This window comes from Onychomys torridus, chromosome 23, assembly GCF_903995425.1.
Source record: "Onychomys torridus chromosome 23, mOncTor1.1, whole genome shotgun sequence".
Classification (NCBI taxonomy): domain Eukaryota; kingdom Metazoa; phylum Chordata; class Mammalia; order Rodentia; family Cricetidae; genus Onychomys; species Onychomys torridus.
This window is the reverse complement of record NC_050465.1, coordinates 33,427,939-33,442,260: the sequence shown is the minus strand read 5'-3', so window position 1 is coordinate 33,442,260 and position 14,322 is coordinate 33,427,939. Positions and strand designations below refer to the sequence as shown.

At 41.5% G+C, this 14,322-nt stretch overlaps 2 protein-coding genes across 3 annotated transcripts in view; one reads left to right on the top strand and one right to left on the bottom strand.

Annotated features, from left to right (window-relative positions):
• The window catches only part of Osgepl1 (O-sialoglycoprotein endopeptidase like 1), a 33,442-nt gene that overhangs the window by 16,773 nt on the left and 2,347 nt on the right, over positions 1 to 14,322 (top strand). The window contains exon 8 of one of the 2 annotated variants that reach the window (XM_036173161.1): positions 5,065 to 6,531. The exons of the other annotated variant lie outside the window; for it this stretch is intronic. The gene's annotated coding sequence lies outside the window, so the exon portion shown is untranslated. Of the gene's footprint in view, positions 1 to 5,064; positions 6,532 to 14,322 lie in introns of those variants that run through there. 2 annotated transcript variants of the gene reach the window in all.
• Positions 2,204 to 14,322, bottom strand: part of Ankar (ankyrin and armadillo repeat containing) — a 57,902-nt gene continuing 45,783 nt past the window's right edge. Inside the window, exons 19-22 of the mRNA XM_036173159.1 lie at positions 13,830 to 13,939; positions 7,575 to 7,771; positions 4,097 to 4,143; positions 2,204 to 2,456 (exon numbers count right to left, since the gene is read on the bottom strand). Of these exons, the coding sequence (XP_036029052.1) occupies positions 2,209 to 2,456; positions 4,097 to 4,143; positions 7,575 to 7,771; positions 13,830 to 13,939 (602 nt within the window). The 3' untranslated portion in view covers positions 2,204 to 2,208. The remainder of the gene's footprint in view (positions 2,457 to 4,096; positions 4,144 to 7,574; positions 7,772 to 13,829; positions 13,940 to 14,322) is intronic.

Below are 14,322 nucleotides of genomic sequence, written 5' to 3'. Positions count from 1 at the left end.
CAGAGAGATGTGGCAGCATGCATGGGACCTGCACAGGTTCGAACCAGACAGGGTCCCAGTGCAGAGAGGGGAAGTGGACATGAACTCGCATCCGGAACCAAGAAGCTTTCTCCAACTGATAATCCACTTGCATAGGAAAAATTAGTTTTCTCCAGTGGAGTTTCACAGGATGTGTTAACCACACTTCAAGGCAGGCCCCGTGCCCAGCAGTAGATGGCCAACACAAAATGAACTCAATGGCATATTTGTAGACTTTGTCTCATGTTGCTTTGTTGGGGCATTTTTGTTTGTTTGTTTGTTTGTTTGTTTGTTTGTTTTACTGGTCTTTTGCTTGTATATTGTGGATCCAGTTTTATGTTTTTATGGGTTTGTGTGTGTGTTTGTTTCTTGTGTTTACTTTTTTAAAAAGTTCTGGTTTGTTTGGAGTTTTTGTTGTTATTTGCCTATTTGTTTCCTAATGAGAAAAAGGGTGTGTAGGTGGGAAGGTCTGGAGGAGTTGGGAAGGGGACCATGGTTAGACTATATTGTATTCAAAATTTTTTCAGCAAAATAAATATTTTAAAGAGTTGGCAGTGGTTCTTCAGAAGAAATACTGTAAGTTGTCAGGATAGTAAACTAAGTTACTCAGGAAGTGCCCATGGTTGTTTGTAAAATATCTTGAGCCCACCTGAAGCTACATCAAGGCTTGCTTGTTCATGGTAGAGGCTTAATAATAACTTCAAGAGTTACCCTTAATGACACTGAAAAAAATGACAGTTTCTTACCATTTGATTAATTTCTTTCTAATATTAAACAGACATTTTCCTACATTTCCTATTATAATCCAACAGAAAATAGCAGCTTGGAGCAATTGATAAAACTTAGATTTAAATATTTAATAATATTTTATTTTGCAGTTTTGCCATGATTAAGAACACAGATGAGCTCTGTGAAAACCTTAAGTGAGGGTGGCTACCACCATCATGACCATTATTATAGCAACTGTTTGTTAATATGTATGGTCAATGCTTACTGCAGCCCAGGTAGATAGTGAATTACAGAAAGACCTTCAGAGTAGATGGAGGCAAAGTGAATGGAGAAAAGGGATGGAGAAGTGAAAGAGTAATGAAGCCTTGCTTGCACTGATCATGCCTGTCTACTGCTGTAAAGGACCAACACCAAAACTTGTACCCATTAATATGGAACTTTTGAGCAACTACCTCATATAGTTTATTGTTGATTGTTTTTTGCTCTTTTGGGGGACCTGCCACCCAGCTCCCAAATAAATCACACAGAGAAACGTAGTCTTAATTATAAATGTCTGGCCTTAGCTTGGCTTGTTGCTAGCCAGCTTTAATTCACTTTAATTATCCCATCTACCTTTTGCCTCTGGTCTTTTCCTGTTCTCTTACTTCTGAAAATCTTACTCCGTGGCTGGCTGGGTGGCTGGCTCCTGGAGTCCTCCTCCTTCTGTAGCTACTTCTTCTCTTAGATTTCTCTATTAATTCTTTCTGCCTGCCAGCTCTGCCTATCCTTTCTCCCACCTTGCTATTGGCCATTCAGTTCCTTATTCGACCATCAGGTGTTTTAGACAGGCACAGTAACACAGCTTCACAGAGTTAAACAAATGCAAGATAAACAAAAGTAACACACCTTAAAATATTCTACAATAATAGTTCCCAGCCACAAGAATGTTCTTATCAAATGCATAGTAAAGGCACTTTCTATAGATAATGGGACAGCTCTAGTGGCCACACATTTAATCACACTCCCTTATGTACCTGATGGGTGGTGATTCCAGATGTTAGGTTGAGTATTTAGACATTATACGTTGCATGTTTCATAAGCCTCACACTTTGTTAATACTTAAAGTATTGTAATAAGTGTAGCATGCTCTTTAACTCAGCATACCAACTCAAAAGTGTTTCTAACTCTTGAGACATATATAGATATAGATACACATATGTACATATATACATATATACTATCTACTCATGACAGTTGATAAATGACAGGTATAAATGTAGGCATTCTATATAAAAATTCTACTTATTTTTTGAAGTAATAACTCAAACCTGATATTAAATTCCATGTGAAACACTGGAAAGAAGATCTGTTCTGTATTAACATGAAGAACTTCCATTCAAACCACAACATAGACTCCATTCCCTGAAAGACCACTCAAGAATCTTTTCATGTTCAAATGCTTTTTTTTTTTTTTAATTATTATTAGCTTTCTGTGGGCTCTGGGTTGGCTTTCTGCTCACGTTTCCCAAGGTTGTTCAAACACACTATTCTTGGTCTTGATACATTTATAATATCTGATGAAATTCCAGATGAAAAAGAGAAAATGTTATGGGAAACAGTGGCCTGTTTTGTTGTTTTGAAGAGCCCCATGAAGTTAGTTACAGGGGGTATTAAAGTCAGTGAATCTCTCGGTTGAATTTTAGGCCTTGCTTTTCTTCGATGCTCTTTTCCTGGAAGTAAGAGGCCACAGTTAAATGTCTCTCAAGTCAAGGGCCCTAAGTATAACATGATTATTTATTATTTTCTTTGCCTAACTAAAATGTGTACCTGCTTTCTACAGAGACTCCTGGATGTTTCTTTTCTCCCTTTAGAGAAATGTTATTTGTGTGTGTGAATGTAATCAGTATGTGTGGGTGCCCACTGAGGCCAGAAGAGGCTGTCACATTCCTCAGAGCTGGAATCACATGTGGCTGTGAGCTACACATGGATGCTGTGAACTAAACTCAGGTCTTCTAGAAGAGCAGCATTTGCTCTTGCCCACTGGGCCATCCTCCAGGCCTACATTCCTCTTCTTATTTTCCTGCACTCTTTCTGACTGATTATATCATAGACATTTATTATTTATTATACTTTGTTGTGGGCCCTTTCTAAGGTTGGCAGATTTAAGCATGTGCATGAAAATAAGTAATTTGTGTTTATTCCGCTAAATACCTAACAAGGGCTTGAATAGGTGGCTCAGCTGTTAATAGCATGCTGTTGCAGAGCCCATGCTCTGTCCCCAGCACAGACATCAGGCAGTATACAACCTCCTGAACTCTATCTCCACTGGCATCGGACACTTGTGCAGATGTCCCATATAGACACACAGTACACACTAGGAAAAGATACTTTTAGAAATAAAATAGAAAGGAATTAAAATATTGTAAAATCTAGACTTTGATTTCCTCAGACCTAGACTACCCAACTGTCAACTACCAACTGAGCCCAAACTGCCAAGTATCAATGGAAACTATGTGGCCTTTGATATAAAAATTTGTAAATAATTGTACATGAAATTTTACAAGAGCAAGATAAGACATGTTTAGATGGTGCCTTATTCCTGTTTGACATGGAAATAACAGAGAAAGATCTTTTAATTTTTGTTGTTGTTGTTATGTGTGTATGGCAACAGGTGTGGAGGTCAGAGCTAACAGATAACTTGTGGGAATTAATTTTCTCCTATTACATAGGTTCTGAGGTTCAAACCCAGGTAATTAAGTTTGTTGGCAAGTGCTCTTACCCACTGTGCCATCCTGCCAGAGAAATCTTTGGCAACTGATAGTAGGGAAGAGCTCAAATGATTAATACAGACTTATAAAGGGAAGGTGTCTTCTGTGTGTGATATTACAAACCACATGCTTTCTGTAGGATTGTCTCCACATTTTTAATTATTAAAGATAGAATGTGAGTTGGTTTGTTATCTTGACACAGACCTAGACATAACTGAGAAAAGGGAACCACAGCTGAGAAATTGCTTCCATAACACTGGCCTGTTGGCAAGCATATGGGTGTTTTCTTGATTTATGATTGATGTGGGAGGTCTCTGTCCTTTGTGGCTGTTGCTACCGCCCTGGCTAGGTGGTCCTGGGATGTATAAGAAAGTAAACTTGAGTAAGCCAGAAATTGGCTCTTGTACATGGCCTCTGCATCAGTTCCTGCCTTGAGTTCCTGCCCTGAATTCCCTGAATGATGGGCTGTAAGATGAGATAAATCCTTTTCATCCTAAATTGGCTTTGGTCATGGTGTTTGTTTATCACAGCAGTAGAAAGCCTAAGGTAGAATTACAGCCTGCCAGGTTTGGCAGGCATAAAAGAAATAAAATAAAAATTACCTTTTTTAAAGACAGGAACTATAGATGGACCTCCATTCTTTTCCAGACTAAAAGGGAAAAAAAATCAGATAATTAAATGAAGACATACAGAAAACCATGAATAAACAAAGATTTTAGGTGCCATGTTCAGGGGCCTACTAGTCTCCATCATACATGTATAAACTGCATGCCATCTGCAGCCGCCTTGTGTTTGATCACGTAGTTACCATGTCAAACACTAACATGCCTAAAAGGGAGTACTAATTATATTTGAAGTGATGGAAAGATGGGACTCTAACTGGACTTTGAGGAAAATAACAGAACAGAAGCACAATTTCCCTTTCCCACAGAGTTGTGGGAATGTACAAAGTACAAATCATTTGTACTAAAGTAAATTTATGAAACAATGAAATTAATTTAACATAAATTATTAGAATTAAAGTTCAGATTTATATTTATATTTATGTAATTTATTTGGGATTTTTAGTTTTCAAAGGATTCTTGAAATAGACTTATCTTTTTCTATACTTAAAATTGATTTATATTCCCTTCTTATATCAGAGTAATAATATTTCTTGAGTAGCTCTTCCATGAATGTTTTCCTACTTGGAAAGATTCATAATTCAGCTTTGTGTATGGAAACAGAGAATATAGTCCACAGTAAGATTTTTTTCACTCCCTATCTTAAAGACTTAGGTTATAATGAAACTATAACATTGACACAAAATCATCTGAGCAAAATGCCTGACAGACACTAAAATTTCAGCCACTGTGTCGTTTTAGCCCTGTTTCCTTCCAAGAACCTTGGCTTGGCCTTGGGTCAGAAGTATGGGAAATCCATTTGGAGTGAAGATTATTTTGTCTTTCCTGATTAGTTCAGATGTCTTCTAATTTATCTCCAGGTTAATAAAGAACAGATTCCTGAGTCAGGCATAGAGTTTATCAGCCCCTCCAAAACTTGTAAAGTTGAAATAACCCTATCTACACAGGACCCCGAAATCCGGTTCTTCTGTCCACACCACAGCCCGTTACTGAACTGAGATTAAAGTGGGTTTTGACCTGGACACAATCATCATGCATCTCCAGTCCCAGCTACTGAAGAGGCAGAGGAAGGAGGGAGATTGGAGCTGGACCACATAGCAAAGCACTGTTTCTAAAATAAATAGGGTGGGGCCCTGTGATTGGGAAGGATGACTAACTTGGAGGGGCTGGTATTCGGCTAGTCAAACGAGTGTCCCCACCTTGATTAGGTTAGGGATTATGTTGACAAATTATGTTTGAGTGTAAGTGTCTGTTATCATCGGGAGCCCTCTGACCCTTGGAATTCAAAGACCCCGATTTTTCTCTCAGCTGAAGCTGCCGAGTACTGAAGTACTAGCCAAGTGTCTTCTTAATCAGTGATAGCAGGGCAGTGGGACCCTGACACTAACAGAGAAACCAGTAAGTTAGGACTGGTTTTATTAGAACCTCTGCTGGGAGAGAAAAATAAGTGGGTAACCATAAAAACCACCAACGTGTCCATCCTCCCAGGGAGAGGATGAGGTGTGGTACTGGCATTTTCCCTAGGCCCATCATGACATGGAGAAGCTTGTTTATCAGTTCTGGGAAAGATGTTGGAAAGGCAGCTGATAAGATGTGCTGCTTCCTGATGAGCTGAAGGACAGTGACTACCTGCGACATGCTATGGACCACCTATGCCTCTTTATACTTGAATTTAAAGCACATTCATCCACACAAATACTGGCAATTTTTGGATATCTACCTGGTTTATCTTTTGGGGAATTTTGATTGTCAGAACAAATGTGTATTTCATGACCCCTATACACAAGAAGGTGATTATTCTCTGTGAGTACAGTGTTCTGTCTCAGCTCATTTCTGCAGACTAACAATTCACAGGAAGCCCCACACTTCAAACTGGACTATCTGGTGGTTGCTCTACTGACTATGGGGAGCTTCATCCCCACAGAAGGCTCATGGAAAGCCACTACTTCTGAAGTTCCACATGGTCTCTACTCATCCACCTCTCCGTCATCTATGTCCTGAGATGTCTGTCTTCATTCTCTGTGTGACAGCAGGACTGTTTGCCATTCCTCACCATTGGCCTCCAGGAGCAAGTGGTGTGCTCATCCATACTTCACTGTTGCTGAGGGCTTTGTTGAGCCACATGGCAAGCCAGGCTGCTGCTTCTCATGGCTCGTGTTCTCTGCCCTTTATGCTGCTTGGCTTTCTAAGCACTTCTTTTCAAGAAAATATGCGTCCAGTCTCACCGGATTGTCCACATCCGGGTGGTACAGCTGTGACCCATTTCTGTAGGATCTCTGACTCCAGTCATTTTTGCAGTCCCTGAAGAGGCTCTGCTCATGAGTCCTTTCTGGACTGCTCCACCTGCCAGGTGGAGGAGGACCTTCCTAAATGCTGTGAGTGAGTGAGTGAGTGTGTGTGTGTGTGTGTGTGTGTGTGTGTGAGAGAGAGAGAGAGAGAGAGAGAGAATGAGTGTGTGTGAGAGAAAGGAGAGTATGTGTGAGAGAACAAGTGTGTGTGTGTGTGTGTGTGTGTGTGTGTGAGAGAGAGAGTGAGACAGAGAGAGAGACAGAGAGTGAGTCAGTCAGTCCCTGGCCTGTAACTCACCCAATAGAATGGACTGGCTGGCCAGGGAACTCTGGGGCCACCTTGTTTCCTTCCCAGTGCTAGGATTGCACGCAAGTACCACCAAGCCTAGCCACTAGTGCATTTATTTATTTATTTTGATAAATTGACAGAGAGAGCCTGTTTTGGGTTGTGTTGTTATAGTTGTTTTTCTGTTTGTGGAAGAAACCTCTGAGGATTCAGCACCAACCAAGCTTCGCAGCTCACTCTCCGGGTCTCTAGGTAACACCTTCCATGTCTACTCTAACAGTGTGCCCAACAGCCAGGTAGCTGCTCATGAGTGAGCACAGCAGGAGCAGTGCTTTAAAGCTCAGTGGAGATTTTACCCTCGCTGAACTATTTTGAAAAAGAAGAAAACAAAAGACAGACTGACAGTCTTCAGACATTCTGGTGGTGGTTTTTCTGGAGGAAACTACTCCTCCATTTTCATCCTAACTTTGAAACAGGACCTGCTATTTTGTAGTGCACTTTTCAGAAACAATGTAACAAATGGATCTGCTTACTCACCAAAGAATAAATCAGCTTCCCCATAGCCCCAGCTTGTTCCCAGGCTGTAATAAAGTGAGCTTCACTGTTTTTCCTTGGTGGAATAAGGCGTTAAGGTGAGGAAAGAAACTTAGCACTTAACAGAACCCGCTGGCTAGGGATTTTGATGCAGAGATAAACCAAAAAGCAAGATAATTCGGCATTCAAAACTAAAGAAAAACAGCTTTGTCAATGAACATTCAAGGTTAAGTTTACACTGGTATACAGAGGCATGCATGTCAAGGGGAGTTTTACATGCTGGACCCCCTAAAATCTCCCAAGAACTGTACTAATAATGCCACTATTGTCATTTATAAAGGCACAATACCTTAAGGACGGAAGTCCCACATGTTGCTGCATTTGGAACTCCTTCAGGAAGGCGGGGTTAATCTTTGCGTCTCTGCTGATGTTAGTCATTATGCGCAGAAACTGGTTAGGTTTGTTCCTGCACTCCGTTAGCAGGATACGGAAAGCATGTGCATTGTAAGTCAGGTAGCCAAGGGCACAAGAACACGCAGTGCGAACCTGAAATAAAAAGAAACTTTTTGCATGTTTTCCTAATATTTTATTATGATAAAATATAACTGGCATAAAATTTGCTATTTTGACCACTTTAAATTACACAAGTCACCAGAGTTAACTATATTTATATACACTTTTTTAACATAACTTTGGGTTCAAGTCTCAGTATCCATCTTGAATTTTTAATAAATGTATGGGTTGAGTGTGTCATGTAGGTAGCATATGTAGAATTTCTCTATTTCAAAATAGGTTTATCACAATTTTATAAGAAGAAACTTCTTAAGCAATGGGCTCTGAAGGTTCAGGGATAAATTGCACAAGAAAGTAACGACAGAAAACAGTGCCTTCTGCACATAGCAAGGCAGCTCTGCATATAAACACAGAGTAGTTTCAAAAGCATACACACACTCTGTGCAAGAGCAACCCAAACCAAATCCCAGCAAACAAATGGGAGTTAAGCGTGCAACCCTACTCACAGCCACAGAGCTGCTGGGATTGTGAGCTGCTGGGACCGGGAGAGACAGTGTTCTCGTAAGAATGCAGCCCCTCTCCACTATTGCTAGTAGCCTGACCTTGGGTCATCCCTGTGGATTCCGGGCAATTTCCTACACCGGCAATCAGGTTGGTGAGTACCCTAACTGTCATCATAGAGCCTTAATCCAGTAACTGATGGAAGCAGATGCAGAGATCCACAGCCAAGCACCAGGCCGAGCTCCGGGAGCCCAGTCTAGGAGAGGGAAGAGGGATCCTGGGGGGTCAAGATCACGATGGGGAAATCTACAGACAACTGAACCAAGCTCGTGGGAACTCCCAAACTTTAGACTGACAGCTGTGGAGCCTGCATGGGACTGGACTCGGCCCTCTACATACAAAAGACAGTGTGTAGCTGGGTCTGTTGGAGGGGCCCCTGGCAGTGGGATCAGGATCTATCCTTGGTGTATGAGCTGGCTTTTTGGAGCCCAATTCCTATGGTGGGACACCTTGCCCAGCCTTAATAGAGGGGGGGAGGGGAGGCACTTGGTCCTGCCTCACCTGAATGTCCCAGGCTTTGCTGACTCCCCATAGGAGGCCTTACCCTTTCAGAGGAGGGAATGAGGAGTGGAGGGGGAGGGAGGCTGGGGGGAGCGGGAGGAGGAATGAGAGGGGGCTCTGTGGTTGCTATGTAAAATGAATTACAAAATTCTTAAAAAAGAAGAAGAATGTAGCCCCTGGTAAGTCGACCACACTCCAGTGGAAGACGACACATTCAGGGTCTTTTGAACAGCAAAACCTGGTCTTGAGGGGCTCTTAAAAAGGACTCAAAGTTGTGTGGGTAGGGGAATGGGAATGGGTGAAGGAGAAGTTGGAGAGATGGAGAGGTGAATATGATGAAAACACTTGGTATGGTATTCTCAAGAAAACTGATAATTATTATCTAGCCCAGAGCTCTAATTAGCTACTTTTTAAGAAAGTGTATGTTGGACCCGAGTTCAGGTCCCAGGAGTTCACACCAGGCAACCACCTGGAACTTCAAGTCCATGGGCTCCAACACCCTCTTCTGCCCCCTCTCCAGGAACTTGGATTCACATGCACAAACCTACACAGACACACATTATTAAAAATAAACCTTAAGATAATTTCTGCAAACATGAATATCAGATATGGATGTAAACAGACATCCATCATCGGGTAGGGGCATAACTAGTGCATGCCAGGCCACTCATTCCACTTCCAGGCCTCATCCTCTGCCCATAGTTTTACAGAATACTGTTAACTGCCACTGGTTTCTGGTCACTGCTCACAATATCTGAACACACTTGATTTCATTTTAGGATTACCTAGAATATTAAAAAATGAAAATAAAAAGGTTCACCCACTTGCTAAGTAACCAATTCTTGTGAGATACTTTCTAAATATTTTAATTATAAATTTCTGTATCATCACAGTATATTTATGTATAGAATGAATGTTTTAATTTTAAGTTATATAAAACAATAGCATTTATACGTCCTTTATACAGCCATATTATACTTTGTTCTTATAATATGATGCCCTTCACACATCTGCATTCATCCTTTCACAAGGCACATTCTAAATCTCTGTGTAACCCAGATGGCTTTGAAGTAGGAGGAATTCTCCTGTCTCAGCCTCCTGAGTGCTGAGATTGCTGGTGTGAACTATGACATGAGGTGGAGTTGGGAGCCATGTGGCCTAGTTTTGGATCAGCATATGCACGCTTATTGAATTCTCTGCAGGGCAAAGCCCAGGGAGACAGTCTCTCACTCAGCAAAGACCAGTGGGCCTCACTCAGGACAGTGTAGAATACTATAGTACCACATGCCCTGCATATTCTCTTCTCTCTCATAATGTTGATGATTCTCTTGGTGGTTTTTAGTTTTACTTTGTTAGTCATGCATGGAACAGATGTAATTATTCCCAAAAACCCTTTTTTTTTCCCCTCAAATATTTTCCCCTAAAATTCTTTGGGAACTGATGCTTCTCGGGTTTCTTATCTGGAAACACCAGTCACTCCAGACCCTGGGGGCCTCCCAGATTCAGTGCTGACAGGATCAGAGGTAATAAAAAAAGTTACTGGGCACATACAAGGAAGCAGCACAGGGGGCATGACCACATCTCCCAATTCTGGGAACAAACATTAAGAATGGTGTGGCATGCTGGAAAAAGTGTCTTATCAAAGTTCACCCTTTATGGAGAGGTTTAGGCATGTAGAACCCTTTTGTAGGACAAGGGACAAATTAAAGAAATACAAGCTAACTGTATGCAAGCAGCTTATAGTAAATCACCCTGATTTTTGTAAATATGTTTTGTTAAGTTGTTCTTCAGAATGTATGCCTGTGTCTATCACCCTTTAGCTCTGTAAGGACAAGATGTGCCTGCCTGGCTGGATATTTAGCCAAGCTAGCAAAATACTGAGCATTGTTTTTGGTTTAAGAGTTGATTTAAAAGTTGGGATAAACGTGTTCCTTCTGAAATACAAATAAAGATGGCTCACTACTTGTGGCCGCCACTTGTGTGAAACTCATCTGGTGGTCAGACTTTTCTTTGCATCAATGACCCTTCCGCGTCTCAGGACCTGAACCCAGCTGAGGCAGGACTCCAACAATTTTGTAGATTAAAGCTTGATTTTGTAATTAAAACAATTCATTTCATAGTTTTGTTTTTGCTCAGAGATTAATTTGGATGGATTTAAACATCTTAATAAGAATGATACTAAAGAGTGTCTTCTTTCTCTGCTATCTGTCTGCTGTGAGGAGACCGATCAGAAGGCATGTGTAGGGAAAAGGGGCTGGCTAAAGAAACCCACCCTGACCCTGGAGCCCAGAACTAGAGAAAGATGGCTCAGATAAGGCCAATGAAAGAAACACAGTTTGGCTCAAATTATAGCCATCTCTGCCCCTGGCCAACTGACTTGTGAAACCAACCAATCACAGAGCAGGACAGTAGAATCCTAGCCCCAGGCACAGGACCAGGGAAAGAAACACAGCCTGGGTTTGGGACCTGAGCCAGAGAAATGAACACTTTATCCCCAAACCCAGAACCAAGGAAACATGCCCTGACTCTGAAACTATAGTGTCAAAATAACACTCTTAGTCCTTAGAATCAGAGTCAGTGAAAGAAATGTGTCTTGGCCTTAGAGGCAGTGTCAAAAAGCCACGAAAGGCCAGTGAAAGAAAGCGTTTGGCCCTGAAATCAGGGCCACCTCTGTCCTTAGCCCACAAAACTGGCCAATCCCTGAGCAAAACAAAACAAAACAAAACAAAACAAAAACAAAACAAAAAAACAAAAAACTAACCAATCACTGGTTGACTCCTCCCCCAAGACATCCTATATAAACTGGTAGAGGCAGCTACTCTCCTGGACTCCTCCTTCCCAAATAAATCTCTTTCTCAAAGGAGTTTTGGGTGTGAAGATCTTCATTCACTGGTGTAGAGAAGACCCTTGTTGAGACGTCCCTCAGTGGACAGAACAAGGAGGGGCTGGCTGAACAGAAGATCCTTGCTGAGATGTCCCTCAGTGGAAAGAGCAAGGAAGAGCTGACAGAGCTGAAAAAGTAACACGTTTCTCCTGAGCTGGAGGAGATTGCTACATTTCTGCACTTTCTTAGGCCAGAGAAGCAGAGCTCTGCTAGGAAGCCCCCTTAAGTGGGGGCTGAGCAAAGCTCAGCTGTAGTGGCTCTCCAGGAGAGGAGCAGGATTGCTACATCCTGAGGGGAGACCATCCCCCATCACACTAGGTATAGCCTGACTCTCCCTGGAGCAGTCAGGAAAAACTTCCCTTCCAGGGCTGAGCTGTCTCTTTGCAGCTCCAACCATCAGAGTAGTCAGGATATCTTTCCCAGAGTTGCAAAACTCATGTTTTGGTGCCAAAACCTGGGACCAAACCCACAGAGTTGCAACAAATTTACTTATAATGTGTGCAGGTATACATACAGATTTGCTCAGTGGCTTTACCACCCATTTACCAACAATGGTAATCATCAGTTTCCCTTTTCTGTGCTGATTTCTGTACATTTAAAAAAACCTCTCCCTCTCCCTCCTCCGTGTGTGTGTGTGTGTGTGTGTGTGTGTGTGTGTGTGTTTGTGTGTGTGTGTGTCCATCCCCATGGAGACCAGAAAAGGGCATTGGATTCTCTGGAACTGGTGTTACAGGCAGTTGTGAGCCATCCAATAATGGTGCTGGGAGCCAAACTCGGGTCCTCTTCAATAGCACTACATGCTCTTCACCATCTCTCCAGGCCCATAGTTTTAAAATCTTTAATTATAGTTGTTCTATACTACTTTTTAAAGATTCTGTTTAGATGTCAGAGTTAAAATAAATGAATGCTCACCAGCAAAGAAAAAAAAAAGTCAATTAAATGATTCCTAATGATGTTCTGATATTCTGCTATACTTGTAGACAGGAGTCTAGCATAATTGCCATCAGAGAGGCTCCATCCAGCAACTGACGGAAACAGATGCAGAGATCCACAGCCAAACATTAGGCAGAGTTTGGGGAATCCTGCAGAAGGTGGGGAGGAAGGATTGTTGGAGCCAGAGGGGTCAAGACCACCACAAGGAAACCCACAGAAACAACTAACCTGGATGCATAGGGGCTCACAGAGTCTGAAGCAATAATTAGAGAGCCTGCATGGGTCTGACCTAGGCCCTCTGCACATATGTTACAGTTGTGTAGCTTGGTCTTCTTGTGGGACTCCTAACAGTGGGAGCAGGGGCTCTCTCTGACTCTTTTGCCTGCCTTTGGGACTCTTCCTCCCACTGGGTTGCCTCATCCTGTTGCAGGATATTCGATCACACTGTGGACTCCAAGACTGCATTTACTGCTTCTTGCTGGGGTGTGGCTGAGCCCTAGCACACACCTTTAATCCAAGAGCTTTCTGCTTGAATATTGTGAAAAGGATCAAATAAAATCAACCTTAGGTCAAGAGGCAGAGCGAGCAACCAATTGACAGGAAATAACCATAGAGACTGAGAGGGAGTCAGGAGGACAAAGAGAGAGAGTTACACAGGAAGTAGAAGGGAGGGACATCCTGTGGGAGGAGTTTTGCTTGAGATAGGTCAGAAAAAAGCTTTTTCTGGGATGACAACAGTGGAGGAGGAAGAGCTGGCTGCTTTCTCTGCCTCTTGGAGCTGGCTGGTTTTCATCCCAGCATCTGGCTTCTCAATCTTTATTGATAAAATAGAATGATAGAGACTTAGTTGAAAACAACATCATGCAGCCTTAATATGAGGGGAGGTACTTAGTCTTATGATATCTTGATATGCCATGTTCAGTTGATATCCCCAGGAGGGCCGCCCTTTATGAGGGAGAAAAGGAGGAGGAGATGGGGAGAGAGGGACTGGGAGGAGAGAAGGAAGGAAAATTGTGGTCAGTAATGTATGAGAAAATAAAAAAAAAATGTGATTTTGAGGGAAATCAGAATTGTAGATATCAGGTATGACTAATGCTGGAAAGTTCATCTATTTTTTAGTTATTATGAATTATGTACTATTCCAAGGAAAAAGAGAAGCAAATTTTATTATTTGTAGCACATTAAATTTTACAATTAGCTTTTTGTTTTTACCTCCTCTCTTCTTGAGTACAGGTGGTAGCATAGCCGTTGGACTGTCCCTAGTGTCAGAAAAGCAGCTGGAATACCAGCTCTAGAATGAGCCAGACTAGCTATTAAATTACCTAGAATTAAAACAAAGAAAAGCTCTTATATTATCTAAAGCTGATAACACATATGTTGCTTTTTGTTCACTTGTACACTGTAGTTTTAAAAGTTTAAGCTACAAAGTTTGTCTGTTAAGTGAAGAAGCAAAGAAAAAGAAACAATGATTGTTCATGTAGGTGATTGATTTTCTTTCACACATACTAAAACTTACAGAGGTCTACGTAAGAATGACAAATTTTTAAAGATGGAAGCGTTCTATTTTTCAAACTTTAAAAATACATTCAGTCTGTTTTTCAGTTGTTCAGCTTTTATAAAAATTTGTTTATTTTATGTGTATAAATGTTTTCCCTGAATTTATGTCTGTACATGATATGCATTTCTTCCAGATTAAGAAAATTAA